Raw genomic sequence first — 19,973 nt, forward strand, 5'->3', positions numbered from 1 at the left:
TCCCGAGTAGCTGGGACTACAGGCGCCCGCCACCTCGCCCGGCTAGCTTTTTGTATTTTTTAGTAGAGACGGGGGTTTCACTGTGTTAGCCAGGATGGTCTCCATCTCCTGACCTCATGATCCGCCCGTCTCGGCCTCCCAAAGTGCTGGGATTACAGGCTTGAGCCACCGCGCCCGGCCTACTGACTTAGGTTTTAATAGGCTCCCTCTGGTTGCTGATGGAGATGAGACTACGGAGGGTGGGCAGTGAAGATCCCAGAGAGGAGGCTACTGCAATGGTCCAAGCAGAAGGTGATAGTGATTTGGATCAGGGTAACAGAGTCGAGGTGGTAAGAGGCTGACAGGTCATGGATCTATTTTGAAGGAAAGGCCAAGTCCAGGCTCCTTAGCTCGGCATTCAGGGCTTCTCTCCACCACGGACACACTTCCTCTCTGGCTTCTCAGACCCTGTAGCAGATAGAATGATGACCCCCGATGGTGTCCACATCTTAATCCTCTGAATCTGTGAACAGGTGACCTTCCATGGCAAAAGGGACTTTGCGGATGAGATTAAGTTAAAGATCTTTAGATGGGGGAGCAATTATCCTGGATTGGGTCTGGGTGGGCTCACTGGAATCACAAGAGTCCTTATATGAGGAAGATAGAAATTTGAGACATGTGGTAGAAGAGGAGGTGATGGGACCACAGAGGCCGGGATGGGCAGGGTGCAGCCACAAGCCAAGGAATGCCAGGAGCCACCTGAACCTGGGAGAGGCAAGGAACAGATTCTGCCCTGGAACCTCTGGAGGGAGTGCTGACATCTTGATTTTGGACTTCTGGTCTGCGGAACCATGCCAAAATAATTGTCTGGCGTTTTTTTTTTTTTTTTCCCCGAGATGGAGTCTTGCTCTGTAGCCCAGGCTGGAGTGCAGTGGTGTCATCTTGGCTCACTACAACCTCCACCTCCCGGGTTCAAGCAATTCTTGTTCCTCAGCCTCCCGAGTAGCTGGGACTACAGGCATGCACCATCACACCCAGGTAATTTCTGTATTTTTAGTAGAGATGGGGTTTTGCCATGTTGGCCAGGCTGGTCTCGAACTCCTGACCTCAATGATCTGCCTGCCTCAGCCTCCCAAAGTGCTGGGATTGCAGGCATGAGCCACTGCACCCAGCCCTGGTGTTAAGCCCACATTTTGTGCTAATTGGTTACAGCAGCCACAGGAAGGTAATCTAGGCTCCTTCCTTGCCCCAGGTTCTAGGAAGTATCTCAGAGCAGGGGTCCCCCAGCCCTGGGCTGCAGACCTGTACCAGTCCATGGCCTGCTAGGAACCATGCGGCATAGCAGGAGGTGAGTGGCAGGTGACTAAGTGAAGCTTCATCTGAAAATACAGCTGTGCCCTTTCGCTCGTATTACCCTCTGAGCTCTGCCTCCTGTCAGATCAGCGGCGGAATTAGATCCTCATAAGAGCGTGAACCCTGTTGTCAACAGCGCATGCAAGGGATCTGGGTTGCCCGCTCCCTGTGAGAATCTAATGCCTGATGATCTGTCACTGTCTCCCATCACCCCCAGATGCGACCATCTAGTTACAGGAAAACAAGCTCAGGGATTCCACTGATTCTACATTATGGTGAATTGTATAATTATTTCATGATGTATTACAATGTAACAATAATAGAAATAAAGTACCCCACGAATGTAGTACACTTGAATCATTCCAAAATCAGCCCCCACAACCTCTGGCCTCTAGAAAAATTGTCTTCCACAAAACCGGTCCTTGGTGCGAAAAAGGTTGGGGGCCACTGCCTTAGAGAACCCACAATGAAGCTGGAGAGGATGAAGTGTGGACCCCATTTCGAAGACGGAGATGGTTGTGGCTTGTGTGGCTAGTGTGGCTTGTGGAGTGGGTGGGCGGTGTGGGGGTGGGGGATAGCGCCATCTTCTGTTGCCAACTTCGTAACCCTAGAAGGAAGATCTTTTTCTTTTTCTTTTTCTTTCTTTCCTTTTTTTTTTTTTTTTTTTTTTTTTTTTGAGATTGAGTCTTGGTGTTGTCAGCCTGGGCTGGAGTGCAATGGTGCGATCTCCGCTCACTGCAACCTCCGCCTCCCAGGTTCCAGCAATTCTCCTGCCTCAGCCTCCCGAGTAGCTGAGATTACAGGCACCTGCCACCACTCCTGGCTAATTTTTGTATTTTTAGCAGAGATGAGGTTTCACCATGTTGGCCAGGCTGGTCACGATGGTGTTTTTTTTTTTTTTTTTTGAGACAGAGTCTTGCTCTGTTGCCCAGGCTGGAGTGCTGGAGTGCAATGGCATGATCTCGGCTCACTGCAACCTCTGCCTCCCAGGTTCAAGTGATTCTCCTGCCTCAGCCTCCCGAGTAGCTGGGATTACAGGCTGGGGCCTTAGAAGGAAAGAGATAGATGGCTCCAGGCCAGGCGCGGTGGCTCACACTTGTAATTCTAGCACTTTGGGAGGTCGAGGTGGGTGATTGCCGGAGCTCAGGAGTTCCAGTCCAGCCTGGCCAACATGGCGAAACCCCGTCTTTACTAAAAATACAAAAAATTAGCCAGGGGTGGTGATACAGGCCTGTAATCCCAGCTTCTTGGGAGGCTGAGGCAGGAGAATTGCTTGAACCGGGTAGGCAGAGGTTGCAGTGAGCCGAGATCGTATCACTGCCCTCCATCCTGGGCAACAAGCAAGACTCCGTCTCAAAGAGAGAGAGAGAGACAGAGAGAGAAAGAGAGAGACAGAGAGACAGAGGGAGAGAGACAGAGAGAGAGAGACAGAGAGAGAGAGAGAGACAGAGAGAGAGAGGGCCCCAACTAGGGAAATCAAGGCCAGAAGATGGGCCGAGCCTACAAAGGAACTTCCTCGGTTTTCCGAGCCCCGGCCCCCCTTCTCTGCCTGGGAGGAGGTGGTTAGAGTCCCCTGGGTGTGTGCCCCGCAGAGGGAGCTCTGGCTACAGTGCCCAGTGTGCAGACCAATGAGAGCCCCAGAGAGAAAGATGGTCATTTCCTCCCTGCATCTTCCCTTGGGGCTTTAAAAACCACAGCCCTTGGGCAGGAGGGACCTTCGATCCTCGGGGAGCCCAGGAGACCAGAACATGGTGAGTCTTGAAGGGGAATGGGAGCAGGAAGCTTTGCCCAGGGTCCCTCCCATCTCTGCTCCCGTGGGTCCTTTCTCTCTGCAACTCTCACCATCGACTCTGTCTGTCTCTCCCTTTCCTTTTCTCCCTGTCTTCTACCTCCCACCTTCCCTCTCTCCCACATCCCAGGCTCTAACACTCCAGGACTGGGATGTGGCCATGGGAATAAGATTGTCAAGTTGTGGGAGCCACAGCAACCTCATGGGGCTGGGATCCGAGAAGACTCCCCAGGGGAGGGGACCCTTGAGTTGGGTCTCGTAAGAAGACTAAGAATTCCACAAGCAGCCGAGCACGTTGGCTCATGCCGTAATCATAGCACATTGGGGATTGTGCCAAGGTGGGAGGATTGCTTGAGGTCAGGAGTTCAAGACCAGCCTGGCCAACATAGTGACACCCTGTCTGTATTTTTTTTAAAAAAAGAATTCCACAAGTGAAAAGATCTAGAGAAGGCCTTCCAGGCAGTGGGAATGGCAGAGAAAATGTTGGGAGGCTGGAAAGAACCAGTTTGGAGGAATGGTAAAGTTACTCACAAGCTCTTTCAGATAGATGTTCTTTTCTTTTTCGACTTGGGATCTTGCACTGTTGCCCAGGCTGGAGTGCAGTGGCACCGTCATAGCTCACTGCAGTCTTGAACTCGGGCTCAAGTGATCCTCCCACTTTAGCCTTCTGAGTACCTGGGACCACAGGCATGCACCACTATGTCCGGCTAATTTTTAAAATTTTTATTCTTGTAGAGATGGGTTCTTGCTATGTTGTCAGGGCTGGTCTTGAACTCCTGGCCTCAAGCCATCCTCCCACCTTGGCCTCCCAAAGCTCTGGGATTATTGGCGTGAGGCCATTGCGCCTGGTCGTTTCAGATGTTCTACATGATAGAGATGGGGAAACTGAGGCCCAGGCAGGAGCAGAGATGGCTGGGATCCCTCCGTGGTTGGTGGCAGAATGAGGTTATGCCATGGATTCTGTGAGCGTCAGAAGGAACGCACCCCAGGCTAGATGAAGGTCCCCGTCATCCCTGCGTCCGGCGGCCTGGGCACTGAGCCAGCAGAGCTGCGACTCAGCACCTGCTATAACACAGGCATTGCCTTGCTTCATCTGCATCAAAGAGGAAACGGAAGGCAATTTGGATGGACCAGGGAGGGGGCTCATGTTGCTTCATTCCTGCGTTCCACCCTTGAGATCAGACGAGGGCAAATGGCACTCTCTGCTGCTGCTGCTTTTTGCTTTCCAAAACATATTACAAAGTACCAAAGGACACTTGGTAAAAATTCATTCTCAGCCAGAAGCGGTGGCTCATGCCTGTAATCCCAGCACTTTGGGAGGCCGAGGCGGGCGGATCACGAGGTCAGGAGATTGAAACCATCCTAGCCAACATGGTGAAACTCCGTCTCTACTAAAAATACAAAAATTAGCTGGGCGTGTTAGCGGACGCCTGTAGTCCCAGCTACTTGGAAGGCTGAGACATGGCAATCGCTTGAACCCAGGAGGCGGAGGTTGCAGTGAGCTGAGATTGCGCCACTGCACACCAGTCTGGCAATAGAGTGAGACTCCGTCTCAAAAAACTAACAGAAAAAAAAAAAAAGAAAACTCATTCTCCCTGCCTACCCCAGAGCCTCTGACTCCTTTTCTTTTCTTTTCTTTTTTTTTTTTTTTTTTTTGAGACGGAGTTTTACTCTTGTTGCCCAGACTGGAGTGCAATGGCACGATCTTGGCTCACCGCAACCTCCACCTCCTGGGTTCAAGCAATTCTCCTGCCTCAGCCTCCCAAGTAGCTGGGATTACAGGCATGCGCTACCACACCTGGGTGATTTTTTGTCTTTTTAGTAGCGACAGAGTTTCACCATGTTGGCCAGGCTGGTCTTGAACTCCTGACCTCAGGTGATCCACCCACCTTGGTCTCCCAAAGTTCTGGGATTACAGGAGTGAGTCACCGCGCCTGGCCTCGCCCCGGATCTTGGAGGTCTTTCCACATCATTATATAAATAACTTCCTCATTCTTTTTGTTTGTTTTTTTTCTTTTTTGTAGGGATAGGGTCTTGCTAGGTTACCCAGGCTGATCTTGAACTCCTGGGCTCAAGAAATCCTCCTGCTTCAGCCTCCCAAAGTGCTAGGATTACAGGCATGAGCCACTGCACCTGGCCAACTTTTCCATTCTTTTTGATAGCTGTGTAGTATTCCATTGCCTGGATGTACCATCATTAATTTAGCCAGTCCCCTCTTGCTGGACACTTCAGTTATTTCCAGTCTTTGGAGTGGTGACGCAGCAGCAAAGCTTTGCAAGCCATTTGCGTCTGAAGATCCTGGAAACCACAGGATGTTGGAATCAGCATATTTTTTCTGCCTTTCTGAAGTTAACCAGAGGAAAGGACTGAGCGAGCTCATGGCAGGAAAGGAGCTTTGTCAGCTGACGAGGGAGTGACAAGGCAATGTCAGAGCAGAGGGTGAGGAGGCTTCCCTTAGGAGGGTCTGAGTCATTCTGTAGTCAAGGGTTGCTGGGAGCATGCGAAACCAGCAGAGGCAAAAGTTACCTTCATGCATCACAGCCAAGGGGGGCATTCAAAATATTTAACAACGTGCTAGAGTGCAGAGGACCCCTGGGCAGGGTCTAGGGCCTCCTGCTGCACCTAGTGTTAACTGTTTAGTGACATGAGCGTTGGGACCTGGAGTGGGGGTGTCCCAGAGTAGGAAACAGGAACTTAGGGTGCTGGGAGTGGGCAATAGAAGAGGTGGGTGGCTGAGGGCGGGGGCTGTTTACCAATGAAAATATTTTAAACAATGTTAACCTTCTATTTGGAAACATTTTCAAACTTATAGAAAAATGGCAAGAATGGAACAGGCTCATATACATATACATTTTACCCAGGCTCTCCCAATTTACTATATCTATCTCTCCATTATCCATCCATTCATCCATCCATCCATTCATCCATCCATCCATCCATCCATCCATTCATTATCTAGCTTTTTTTTTTTTTTTTGAGACAGAGTCTTGCTCTGTTGTCCAGGCTGGAGTGCAGTAGAGTAATCTTGAGTTACTGCAACCTCCACCTTCCAGGTTCAAGTGATTCTCCTGCCTCAGCCTCCCAAGTAGCTGGGACTACAGGCACACACCGCCATGCCCAGCTGATTTTTTTGTACTTTTAGTGGAGATGGGGTTTCGCTATGTTGGCCAGGCTGGTCTTGATTTTCTGACCTCAAGTGGTTACAGGCATGAGCCACCACGCCCAGCCCATTGTCTGTCTACCTATCCATCATCTATCTCCCAATCATATCTCTATCTATCCATTGTCTATCAGTCATCTGTCTATCCATCATCCATGCATCCACTCATTCGTCCATTCGTTATCTATCCATCCATCCATTCATTCATTTATATCCATCCATCTGTCTATCATCTTTTTTTTTTTTTTTTTTTTTTTTTGAGACAGAAGTCTTTCTCAGTCAAGGCCGGAGTGCAGTGGCACGATCTCAGCTTACTGCAACCTCCGCCTCCCAGGTTCAAGTGATTCTCCTCCCTCAGCCTCTGGAGTAGCTGGGATTACAGGGGTGCGCCAACATGCCAGCTAATTTGTGTATTTTTAGTGGCCTTTTTTGAATGGCTTCTTTCACTTAGCATCGTGTTTTCAAGATTCATCCACATTGTAGCATGTGTCAGCACTTCCTTTTCATGGCTGAGTAATATTCTACCACATGACTAAACGACCCCTTTTTCATTCACTCATTAACAGAAAGTGACATCTTAGCTTTCAATAATTTACTCATGGGGGTGATTCCATCAGTAAATGCCCACTGCCCACAGCCTGGTTAACCTTGGGCAGGCACAATGTTAGGGAATTAGAAATAAAAAAAGAAAGACTATCCAGGCATGGTGACTTTTACATCTGTAATCTCAGCACTTTGGGAGTTCAAGCCTGAAGGGTTGCTTGAAGTCAGGAGTTTGAGACCATCCTGTGCAACAAAACGAAACCCCATCTCTACAAAAAAAAAAAGAAAAGAAAAAAAAAGAAAAAACAAAAATTAGCTGGGTGTGGTGGTGCACAACTGTAGTCCTAGCTACTCGAGAGGCTGAGGCAGGAGGATTGCTTGAGCCAGAGGGGTTGGGGTGACAGTGATCCATGATTGCACCACTGCACACAAGCCTGGGTGACAGATCAAGACCCCATCTCAAAAAAAAAAAAAAAAAAAAAAGAGAGAAAAAGGAAATATAAAAAGGGAGCTGGGCCTGTAATCTCAGCACTTTGGGAGACCAAGGCGGGAGGATTGCTTGAACCCAGGAGTTCGAGACCAGCCTGGGCAGCACAGTGAGACCCTCCTCTTTACAGAAAATTAAAAATTAGCTGGGCACAGTAGTTTGCACCTGTAGTCCCAGCTGCCTGGGAGGCTGAGGCAGGAGGATCACCTGAGCCTGAGAAGTCAAGGCTGCAGTGAGCCGAGGTTGCACCCCTGAGCTACAGCCTGGGTAGTAGAGTGAGACCCAGTCTCCAAAAAAAAAAAAAAAAGTGGTTCAGAGATGTGGATCTGAGCTCTTCAATAATCGAAGTATTGACAAATAATAATACCAATGGCTGCCACTTCTTGTCCCCTTCTCTATGTCAGACGCTGTGCTAGGTGCTTAGGCATTTTTCTTTTCTTTTTTTCTTTTTTTTTTTTTTGAGGTGGAGTCTCGCTCTGTTGCCCGGGCTGGAGTGCAGTGGCCGGATCTCAGCTCACTGCAAGCTCCGCTTTCCGGGTTCACGCCATTCTCCTGCCTCAGCCTCCCGAGTAGCTGGGACTACAGGCGCCCGCCATCTTGCCCGGCTAGTTTTTTGTATTTTTTAGTAGAGACGGGGTTTCACCATGTTAGCCAGGATGGTCTCGATCTGCTGACCTCGTGATCCGCTCGTCTCGGCCTCCCAAAGTGCTGGGATTACAGGCTTGAGCCACCGCGCCCGGCGGCATTTTTCATCTTATTTAATCTTCAAAGTGAATATTTTAAAGATGTAAAAACCAGGCTGGGTGCGGTGGCTCACGCCTGTAATCCCAGCACTTTGGGAGGCCAAGGTGGGCAGATCACGAGGTCAGGAGTTCGAGACCAGCCTAACTAACATGGTGAAACCCTGTCTCTACTAAAAATACAAAAATTAGTGGGGCGTGGTGGTGGGCGCCTTTAGTCCCAGCTACTCAGGAGGCTGAGGCAGGAGGATCACTTGAACCTGGGAGGCGGAGGTTGCAGTGACCTGAGATTGTGCCACTGCACTCCAGCCTGGCGACAGAGTGAGACTCTGTGTTGGCCAGGCTGGTCTCGAACCCCTGACCTCAGGTGATTTGCCCACCTCGGTCTTCTAAAGTGCTAGGGTTACAGGTATGAGCCACCACACTGGCCTGAAATGGGCATATTAACAGAACCTCCTTGTAGGTTGTGGTCAGGATCGAAAGAACAAATTTCATGCGGCATGTATAGCAGGTGCTCAGTAAGTACTGGCTGCTTTCGTATGACCACTCAGTGCCTTGATGGGTGCTTTACTGCAGTGTCTGATGGCTCTGGGCACAGATTTCGCCTACAAGGCTTTCTCCAGTCCAGCTGCCATGGACTGCAGCCTTTCTTTCTTGGGTGCATGACAGCTTCCTGCAGCTCTGTCTAGGAAGAAGTGATCAGGACCTTTTTGTTCTTTTTGTTTTAGATGGAGTCTCACTCTGTTGCTCAGGCTGGAGTGCAATGGGGCTATCTCGGCTCACTGCAACCTCTGCCTCCTGGGTTCAAGCAATTCTGCCTCAGCCTCCCGAGTAGCTGGGATTACAGGTGCCCACCACCATGCCCAGCTAGTTTTTGTATTTTTAGTAGAGATGGGGTTTCACCATGTTGGCCAGGCTGGTCTCGAACTCCTGACGTCAGGTGATCTGCCCACCTCGGCCTCCCAGATTGTTGGGATTATAGGCATGAGCTTATTTTATATTTTATTATTTATTTATTTATTTATTTTGAGATGGAGTCTTGCTTTGTCGCCCAGGCTGGAGTGCAGTGGCACGATCTCGGCTTACTGCAAGCTCTGCCTCCCAGGTTCATGCCATTCTCCTGCCTCAGCCTCCCAAGTAGCTAGGACTACAGGCCTGCACCACCACGCCCAGCTAATTTTTTGTATTTTTAGTAGAGACGGGGTTTCACCGTGTTAGCCAGGATGGTCTCGATCTCCTGACCTCATGATCTGCCCGCCTCGGCCTCCCAAAGTGCTGGGATTACAGGCGTGAGCCACCGTGCCCGGCCTATTGTATTTTATTTTATTTTGAGATGGGGTCTTGCTCTGTTGCCCAGGCTGGAGTGCAGTGGTGCAATCTCAGCTCACTGCAACCTCCGCCTCCTGGGTTCCAGAGATTCTCCTGCCTTAGCCTCCCAAGTAGCTGGGACTACAGGCACACACCACCACACCTGGCTAATGTTTTGTATTTTTTTTTTTTTTTTATTGAGACGGAGTCTCGCTCTGTCGCCCAGGCTGGAGTGCAGTGGCCGATCTCAGCTCACTGCAAGCTCCTCCTCCTGGGTTTATGCCATTCTCCTGCCTCAGCCTCCCGAGTAGCTGGGACTACAGGCGCCCGCCACCTCGCCCGGCTAGTTTTTTGTATTTTTAGTAGAGACGGGGTTTCACCATATTAGCCGGGATGGTCTTGATCTCCTGACCTCGTGATCCGCCCGTCTCGGCCTCCCAAAGTGCTGGGATTACAGGCTTGAGCCACCACGCCCGGCCTAATGTTTTGTATTTAGTAGAGATGGGGTTTCACCATGTTGCCCAGACTGGTCTAGAACTCCTGACCCAAGTGATCCACCTGCCTCAGCCTCCCAAATTGTTGGGATTACAGGCATGAGCCACTGCACCTGGCCTGTTCTTTATTTTATTATGGAAAGTTTCAAACACACAAAAGTGAAGAGAATATTATAAACCCCTGCAAATACATCACTGCCATTCTTAGTCATCTGTAGCCCTGCTCTCCTTCCTCCCTCTGTCCCTCTCTCCCTCTCTGCTTTCTTCCTCCCTAATTTCCTCTTCCCTCCTTTGTTTCTTTTCTTTCTTCCTGCCTTTCTTCCTTTCACCCTTCTTCCCTTCCTCATTTCCTCCTCCTTCCCTCCTTCATTCCCTCCTCCCTCTCTTCTCTCTTTCTTCCTCTTCCCTTCCTTCCTTCCTCCTTCCCTCTCCTCCTCTCTCTCCCTCTAGTTACTCCTTTTGCTGGAGTGTTTTTTGTGGAACCCTAATTAGGGAAAAGGAGTCAGGCTGGCAGGACCCAGGGAAGGCAATAAGAGGAAGGAGATAAACTATACATCTGCCTCTCTTCATGGTCTAGGACACACAGCTCTCCTATGCAAATAACTCCCAATTTTCCTGCGTCCAGCTATCGCCAGACACTCAGCTAATAGAAAAATGCAAGTTAGCTCACTGCAACCTTGGTGTTACCAGAACTTCACAAAGCCCTTTTCACACACACCACAAGCACCATCATATAAAATCACTAGCGAGCCGTTGTCTCTTTGCAGTTAGCTCTTCTGTTGCTGACCTGCCCATTGCACTCTTACAACATATTTTCCTACTTTCTCTAATAAATCTGCTTTTCTTTACCCACAACTGTCTTGGTAAATTCTTCTACCCTGCATCACTGGCCCCAAATAATCACATTTACCTGTGATATTATTGTTTTGTTTTGTTTTTTTTGTTTTTTTTTGAGACGGAGTCTTACTCTGTCGCTGGGGCTGGAGTGCAGTGGCCGGATCTCAGCTCACTGCAAGCTCCGCCTCCCGGGTTCACGCCATTCTCCTGCCTCAGCCTCCCGAGTAGCTGGGACTACAGGCGCCCGCCACCTCGCCCGGTTTTTTGTATTTTTTAGTAGAGACGGGGTTTCACCGTGTTAGCCAGGATGGTCTTGATCTCCTGACCTCGTGATCCGCCCGTCTCGGCCTCCCAAAGTGCTGGGATTACAGGCTTGAGCCACCGCGCCCGGCTGATATTATTGTTATTTTTGTGAGAGAGGGTCTCACTATGTTGCCCAGGCTGGAGTGCAGTGGTGTGATCATAGCTCACTGCAGCCTTGACCTCCTAGGCTCTAGTGATCCTCTTGCCTCACCCTTCCAAGTATCTAGGACCACAGGAGTACACTACCATACCTGGCTACTTTTTTTTTTTGTAGAGACAGGGTCTTGCTATATTGCCCAGGCTGGTCTCTAACTCCTGGGCTCAAGCAATCCTCCCACCTTGGCCTCCAAAGAGCTGGGATCACAGGCATGAGCCACAGTGCTTGGTAAAAAAAAATCTATTTCTTATTTCTGGTTGTATCTTCCTCTTGCTGCCCCCAAACATTTTGTTCAGGGTTGGCACCATGATCCTACAATCCGTCTTAGTGTCCCAAGAAGAGAGGCAATCGGAGATTCAATGCCACTGATGTGAGGCAGCAGAAAAGACACAGAACCATCCATGAAGTAATTTTTGCCCCCCCCCAAAAAAATTGTACCTAAATCTAATCAAAGTTCTAGATCTCAAATTATCACTTTACAACAAAACCAAGGGAGAGAGGAACAGTTGAAATAACAGCACACCTAAAAAATCAGCAAAATCTACTTGAAATTGATAACTCCTGGCCGGGCGTGGTGGGTGTTTCCTGTAATCCCAGCACTTTGGGAGGCCGAGGTGGGCAGATCACAAGGTCAGGAGTTTGAGACCAGCCTGACCAATATGGTGAAACCCTGTCTCTACTAAAAAATACAAAAATAAGCTGGGTGTGGTGGCACATTGCCTGTAATCCCAGCTATTCAGGAGATTGAGGCAGGAGAATCGCTTGAACCCGGGAGGCAGAGATCCAAGATCCCGCCACTGCACTCCAGCCTGGTGACAGAGTGAGACTCTGTCTCCAAAAAAAAAAAAAAAGGATAACTCCTCCTAATGGCTTTGGGTTTTGAAATGATATCAGTTAGAACAGATGGGCTGCTGGCCGGGCATGGTGGCTCATGCCTGTAATCCCAGCACTTTGGGAGGCCGAGGCAGGTGGATCATCTGAGGTTGGGAGTTCGAGACCAGCCTGACCAACATGGAGAAACCCCGTCTCTACTAAAAATACAAAATTAGCCGGACATGGACATGGTGGTGCATGCCTGTAATGCCAGCTACTCAGGAGGCTGAGGCAGGAGAATCGCTTGAACCCGGGAGGCGGAGGTTGCAGTGAGCAGAGATCGCACCACTGCACTCCAGCCTGGGCAACAAGAGCAAAACTCAGTCTCAAAAAAAAAAAAAAAAAAAAAAAAAAAGACCAGATGGGCTACTTGGCTCTCTATGGGAGGATAAAAAGGGAGGCGAAGAGCAGTAGATAAACGTGTGGAGGGTCACACGGGCTTCACATAGGGCAGTCAGGATCTGAACCCTAGGGGACTGACTCCAAATCCAGTGCTGCTAACCTGAGTGCCATTCTGAGCCCACCACTACTGGACTACTGGAGCCCAAGTCAAAAGCATTCACATAGACTCATACCTGTAATCCCAGCACTTTGGGAGGCCGAAGCAGGTGAATTGTTTGAGGCCAGGAGTTTGAGACCAGCCCTGCCAACATAGCAAGACCTCATCCCTACTAAAAATTAAAAAAATAAGCCAAGTATGGTGGTGTGTGCCTGTAGTCACAGCTACTTGGGAGGCTGAGGCGAGAAGGTTGCTTGAGCCTCGGAGATCGAGGCTGCAGTGAGTCATGATCACACCACTGTACTCCAGCCTGGGTGAGAGAGACTCTGTCTCTAAAAAGTTTTTTAAAATAGTGTTTTTATGCAATCTTTTTTTTTTGGACAGTCTCGCTCTATTGCTAGGCTGGAGTGTAGTGGCACAATCTCAGCTCACTGTAACCTCAACCTCTTGGGTTCAAGCAATTCTCCTGCCTCAGCCTCCCAAGTAGTAGCTGGGACTACAGGTGCCCGCCACCATGCCCGGCTAATTTTTGTATTTTTAGTAGAGACGGGGTTTCACCATGTTGGCCAGGCTGGTCTCGATCTCTTGACCTCGTGATCCGCCCGCCTTGGCCTCCCAAAGTGCTGGAATTACAGGTGTGAGCCACCACACCCAGCCCCATACAGTCTTTTAAAGAATCAAAAGTAGGCCGGGCGCGGTGGCTCAAGCCTGTAATCCCAGCACTTTGGGAGGCCGAGACGGGCGGATCACAAGGTCAGGAGATCGAGACCATCCTGGCTAACACGGTGAAACCCCGTCTCTACTAAAAAATATAAAAAACTAGCTGGGCGAGGTGGCGGGCGCCTGTAGTCCCAGCTACTCCGGAGGCTGAGGCAGGAGAATGGCGTGAACCAGGGAGGCGGAGCTTGCAGTGAGCTGAGACCCGGCCACTGCACTCCAGCCTGGGCGGCAGAGCGAGACTCTGCCTCAAAAAAAAAAAAAAAAAAAAAAAAAAGAATCGAAAGTAATGCAAAAACATCCATGGTGAGAAAAAAAATCCAAATTTTAACTAAAGACCATCTGCTTTCATTTGTTTGTTTTAGCACACTGCATTATTGCACAACAGGAACTGTAGAGGCTGGTCCCCAACATTCTATTTTTATGGCCAGTTTATACAGGCACCCCACAAGCCTTTTCCCAACAAGGAACCTTGTTTTCCAATCTACAGATGCCTCGAACTCTCAGCTGGGCGGGTTCACCCAGGTTCACAGTGTGACAAGAACATGCAATCAGATTAGGCAACGTGGGGCTTTATGTAGTCATGGGCGTTTTGTGGTCTTGCGTTCTTTTGCTAAGCTTTATAATCTTTTTCTTCTCGGTTCAAACTATAGGAATGGCCGGGCACAGTGGCTCATGCCTGTAATCTCAGCACTTTGGGAGGCCGAGGCGGGTGGATCACCTGAGGCCAGGAGTTCGAGACCAGCCTGGCTAACATGGTGAAACCCTGTCTCTACTAAAAATACAAAAATTAGCCAGGCATGTTGGTGGGCACCTGTAATCCCAGCTACTCAGAAGGCTGAGGCACAAGAATCGCTCAAACCCAAGAGGCAGAGGTTGCAGTGAGCCGAGGTCGTGCCACTGCACTCCAGCCTGGCCAATAAAGTGAGACTCTATCTCCAAAAAAATAAATAAATAAATAACAAGCGGTGTGTCCTTCACTGACCAGTCTGAATGGGTAGTGGCTACAGCCTTGCAGTAGGGCTAGACTTGAACCATTAGGTTTCTGAATTGTGGGGAAGTGGGGAAGTCCAGGGACTTCACAGGATGGGACTGAGGGGAGAGGCAGCAGGCTGGCAAGGGGCCCAACCAGCAAGGAATCATTTCAATTTTTTTTTTTTTTTTTTGAGACGGAGTCTCGCTCTGTCACCCAAGCTGGAGTGCAGTGGCCAGATCTCAGCTCACTGCAAGCTCCGCCTCCCTGGTTCACGCCATTCTCCTGCCTCAGCCTCCGGAGTAGCTGGGACTACAGGCGCCCGCCACCTCGCCCAGCTAGTTTTTTATATTTTTTAGTAGAGACGGGGTTTCACCGTGTTAGCCAGGATGGTCTCGATCTCCTGACCTTGTGATCCGCCCGTCTCGGCCTCCCAAAGTGCTGGGATTACAGGCTTGAGCCACTGCACCCGGCCAATTTTTTTTTTTTTTTTTTTTTTGAGACAGGGTCTCACTCTGTCACCCAGGCTGAAGTACAGTGGTGTGATCTCAGCTCACGGCAGCCTCTGCCTCCTGGGCTCAGGTGATCCTCCCACCTCAGCCTCCAGAGTAGCTGGGACGACAGGCAAGTGCAACCACATCCGGCTAATTTTTGTATTTTCAGTAGAGACGGGTTTTTGCCATGTTGCCCAGGCTATGCTCGAACTCCTGGGCTCAAGCAGTCCACCCGCCTCGGCCTCCCAAAGTGCTGGGATTACCGGCGTGAGCCACCGCATCTGCCTCAATATTGTAGTAAGTGGTATGATACCCTAGCTGACTCTCAGCCCTCAGCATCCCCATTTCCTAGGAAGAAAAAGCCACATGGGGAAAAAGCCACATGCCTGGGCCAGGATGCCCCCTCCCTGGGCACGTGTCTGCAGACTCATCCTCTCTGCTCTCTCCAATTCCCCTTAGGACCCCTTCAGTAGTACCACCGCTGATTATGGGCACTATGATGACAAGACTATCCTGGATCCCAGAATCCCTGTGGATAAAACTTCTAACACGCTGCGTGTTCCAGACATCCTGGCCTTGGTTGTCTTTGCAGTCGTCTTCCTGGTGGGAGTGCTGGGCAATGCCCTGGTGGTCTGGGTGACGGCATTCGAGGTCAAGCGGACCATCAATGCCATCTGGTTCTTCAACTTGGCGGTAGCTGACTTCCTCTCCTGCCTGGCGCTGCCCATCTTGTTCACGTCCATTGTGCAGCATCACCACTGGCCCTTCGGTGCCACCGCCTGCCGCATCCTGCCCTCCCTTATCCTACTCAACATGTACGCCAGCATCCTGCTCCTGGCCACCATCAGCGCCGACCGCTTTCTGCTGGTGTTTAACCCCATCTGGTGCCAGAACTTCCGAGGGGCCGGCTTGGCCTGGATGGCCTGTGCCGTGGCTTGGGGTTTAGCCCTGCTGCTGACCATACCCTCCTTCCTGTACCGGGCGGTCCGGCAGGTCGAGTTTTCAACAAAGCTGTCGTGTGGCGTGGACTACAACAACGACACACAGCGGGAGCAAGCTGTGGCCATTGTCCGGCTGGTCCTGGGCTTCCTGTGGCCCCTACTCACGCTCACGATCTGTTACACCTTCCTCCTGCTCCGGACGTGGAGCCGCAGGGCCACGAGGTCCACCAAGACACTCAAGGTGGTGGTGGCGGTGGTGGCCAGTTTCTTTATCTTCTGGTTGCCCTACCAGGTGACGGGGACAATGATGTCCTTCCTGCAGCCGTTGTCACCCACCTACCTGCAGCTGAAGAAGCTGGACTCCCTGTGTATCTCCTTTGCCTACATCAACTGCTGCATCAACCCCATCATCTACGTAGTGGCTGGCCAGGGCTTCCAGGGCCGACTGCGGAAATCCCTCCCCAGCCTCCTCCGGAACGTGTTGACTGAAGAGTCCGTGGTCAGGGAGAGCAAATCATTCACGCGCTCCACAGTGGACACTACGACCGAGAAGACCCAGGCGGTGTAAGCGATAGACTTGTGGGCCACTGTGGCGCAACGTCCCCTTCCTTCCCGGCCACTCTCCTTCCGCTTGTTTTCACTCCACTCTTCGTGGGATGGCCTTACCTTAGCTAACTAACTCTCCTCCATGTCGCCTGTCTTTCCCAGACTTGCTCCTCCTCTTCCAGCGGAACTCTTCTCATCCTTCCTCATTTGCAAGGTGAACGCTTCCTTCTAGGAAGCCCCCCCTGCCCCCACCCACACACCGTCTTTTCATCCCAGGCTTTTGAAAAACAAACAGAAACCCACGTATCTGGGGTATTTCCATATAGCAATAGGTGTGAACAGGGAACTCAGAATACAGACAAATAGAAAGATTCTCGCTTTAAAAAAACTTATTTATTTTATGGTGAGTTGGAAAAAATGTAACTGGAGTCTTAAAAGTTCTTTGGGATAAAACAGAAGTCCATGGAATTATCTAAGCTCTTGTAAGTGAGTTGATTTAAAAAAGAAAATTAGGCTGAGAGCAGTGGCTCACGCCTGTAATCCCAGAACTTTGGGAGGCTGAGGCTGGTGGATCACCTGAGGTCAGGAGTTCCAGACCAGCCTGGCCAGCACGGTGAAACCCCGTCTATACTAAAAATAGAAAAAATTAACCAGGCATGGTAGTGGGTGCCCGTAATCCCAGCTACTTGGGAGGCTGAGGTGGGAGAATTGCTTGAACCTTGGAGGCAGAGGTTGCAGTGAGTCAGGATCACTCCATTGCACTCCAGCCTGGGTGACAGAGGGAGACTCTGTCTCAAAAGCAAAAACAAAAACAAAAACACCTAAAAAGCCTACAGTTTTGTTTTTACTTTGTTTTTAAATTATACTTTCTATTTTGAGATCATTGCAAACTCAACACAGTTGTAAGTAATGATGCAGAGGGATCTTGTGTACCCTTCACCCAGCCTCCCCCAATGGCAACATCTTGCAAAACTACAGTGTAGTCTCATAACCAGGATATTGACATTGACACAGTGAAGATATGGGACATTCCCATCACCATGAGGATCCCCAGGATGCCCACCTCCTCCACCCCCACACCCCAGCCTTTTCCCTAAACCCTGGCAACCAGGAATCCACTCTCCATTTCTCCAGTTCTATAATGTTGTCATTTCAAGAATGTTATACAGTGTAATCATATGGTATGTAATCTATTTTGAGCTTTTTTTAAAAAAAAGTATGCATGACTTTAATGATGAAAATAAAAATAATGAATATTGAAATCTTGTGTTATTTCTAATGAATAATTGACTTGCAGTAGGTATTAGTCCGTTTGCACACTGCTGATAAAGACATACCCAAGACTGGGAAGAAAAAGAGATTTAATTGGATTTACAGTTCCACATGGCTGGGGAGGTCTCACAGTCATGGCAGGAGGCAAAGGCACTACTTACATGGCGACGGCAAGAGAAGAAGAGGAAGAAGCAAAAGCGGAAACCCCTGTGAAACCCATCAGATCTTGTGAGACTTATTAACTATCACAAGAATAGCAAGGGAAGGACCAGACCCCGACCCACAACACGTGGGAATTCTGAGAGATACAATTTAAGTTGAGATCTGGGTGGGGAGACAGCAAAACCATGTCACAATATTTCTGCTTTGATTGTGTAGTGAGAATGTGCATGGATTATCTAGAAATAGCATGCAGACCAGCCAGGTGTGGTGGCTCGTGCCTGTAATCCCAGCACTTTGGGAGGCCGAGGCAGGCAGATCACTTGAGGTCAGGAGTTTGAGACCAGCCTGCCAACATGGTAAAACCCCATCTCTACTAAAAGTACCAAAATTAGCTGGTGTGTTGGTGCACACCTGTATGTAATCCCAGCTACTATGGAGGCTGAGGCAGGAGAATTGCTTGAACCCGGGAGGTGGAGGTTGCAGCGAGCCAAGATCATGCCATTGTACTCCAGCCTAGAGTGAGACTCTGTCTCAAAAAAAAAAAAAAAAGAAAGAAAAAATTAAATTTAGAAATAGTGTACAGACCCAATGTTGTCCAACAGAAATATGATGTGGGTTACATGTATATCTTTGTTTTCTAGTAGCCACATTAAATAAGTAAAAAGAAATAGATGAAATACTTAATATAATACAATCATATGTTATATTAAGAACAACGAGGTGGTGGCTTACGTCTGTAATCCTAGCACTTTGGGAGGCCAGCCTGGGCAAAATAGTGAGATCCCATCTTCAAAAAAGTTAGTATGAGTGTGGTGGCTCATGCTTGTAATCCCAGCACCTTGGGAGGCTGAGCTGGGCAGCTCACGAAGCCAGGAGTTTGAAATCAGCTTGGCCAACATGGCGAAAACCCAACTCTACTAAAAATACAAAAATTAGCCGGAGGTGATGATGCACGTCTGTAATCCCAGGTACTCAGGAGGCTAAGGCATGAGAATCACTTGAACCCAGGAAGCAGAGGTTGCAGTGAGCCATGATAGTGCCACGGCACTCTAGCCTGGGTGACAGAGTGAGACTCTCTCAAAAAAAAATTTTTTTTTAATTAAAAAATTAGCCAGTGTGGTGATGGTGCCTGTGGTCCCAGCTACTCGGGAGGCTGAGGCTGGAGGATCGCTTGAGCACAGGAGTTTGAGGCTGCAGTAAGTTGTGACTGCACCACTGCACTCCAGCTTGGGTGACAGAGCAAGACCCTGTCTCCAAACAAACAAACAAACAAACAAACAAAAAATTGCCTGAGGGTCTCGACAGACAGATGCTGCAGTCTCTAGAGCATGCAGAAGCGGCTGTGAGTGGCCTCTGTGCCTGCTTGAGAGGAGATGTTGGTACCTGGGACAAGATCCTCTCTGGAAGCTGTGCTCATTAGTGCAGATTCCCTGGGCATCGAGGTCATGGGGAAGGACCTGAGCCCCAGCCGCCTTCAGCTCCTGGGGTTGGGCTCCTGTCAGCTCCCTCCCCAAGAAGACAACATCAGCCTCCTGGCCTCCTCCTGCCTGCTCCGGTCTCTTCCATGGCTGCCCCTGACCTAGATAGTTTCCCTCTGCCTCTCTGCTGGACCCTTCTCTGCATCCCTTGCAGAGTTTTTTCCTCTTCGACGTTGGCGTTCCTCAGCTGTGTGTCCAACTCACTGGGTGCGCTCACTCCTGCAGCTTCACCCAATACTTTCAGCATCTCTCTTTCCACATCTGGCCTCCCCACCCACTTGCCATGGCCAGACTGACCTCAGCAGTCTCCCCAGAGCCTCTACTTCCCCTTCCCTCCCGACTCCAGAGACAACCCCGCGGTCCTCCCAGTCACCTAGCCTGAGCCTGGGGCCCATCCTGGATGCTACCTCCTTCCCAACCCACGCCCTGCCTGGCCCATGCCCTCCATCCTCTCCCATTTGGCTCTCTGCCTTGCCCCTTCCCTGATTTCCTGGCTGCTCAGTCTGTTTTTCCCAGACCATCTCTGCCTCTATTCTACCTTCCTTCAGGGGCTGCCTCCTCCAGGAAGACCTCCCTGACTTCCTCCTCTGCCTCCACAACCCCTAAGTTCTATCTCTATTCTCAGTCATCCTGTAGCTTTCCTGACTTCCGGAGTTGCAGGCAGTCGGTATTTTCTCCCCATCCTGATTTGGGAAGGAGATAGTGTCCCAAGAGCTGGGCCCCACAGCGGTCTTCTAGATACAGTTGGAGGCCAAGGAGTGGGATCCAGGTAGCCTTTCCAAGGCAGCCCCCACCTGGTGTTGACCAGCCCTGCCCGGGACGGAAGTGGGCTGAAGGGGCAGACAATTGCCAGATCTGCAGCTTGGGG

At 50.0% G+C, this 19,973-nt stretch overlaps 1 protein-coding gene across 1 annotated transcript; it reads left to right on the forward strand.

The window, feature by feature from the left end:
• Nucleotides 1-2,950: 2,950 nt before the first annotated feature.
• C5AR1 (complement C5a receptor 1) lies at nucleotides 2,951-17,450 on the forward strand. The gene is made up of 2 exons (XM_010377405.2): nucleotides 2,951-3,083; nucleotides 15,166-17,450. The coding sequence occupies exons 1-2, from the start codon at nucleotides 3,081-3,083 to the stop codon at nucleotides 16,213-16,215; spliced, it is 1,053 nt and encodes a 350-aa protein (XP_010375707.2). The 5' UTR covers nucleotides 2,951-3,080; the 3' UTR covers nucleotides 16,216-17,450.
• The last annotated feature ends 2,523 nt before the right edge of the window (nucleotides 17,451-19,973 follow it).

The sequence above is a fragment of the Rhinopithecus roxellana genome, chromosome 12 (genome assembly GCF_007565055.1).
Source record: "Rhinopithecus roxellana isolate Shanxi Qingling chromosome 12, ASM756505v1, whole genome shotgun sequence".
Taxonomy (NCBI): domain Eukaryota; kingdom Metazoa; phylum Chordata; class Mammalia; order Primates; family Cercopithecidae; genus Rhinopithecus; species Rhinopithecus roxellana.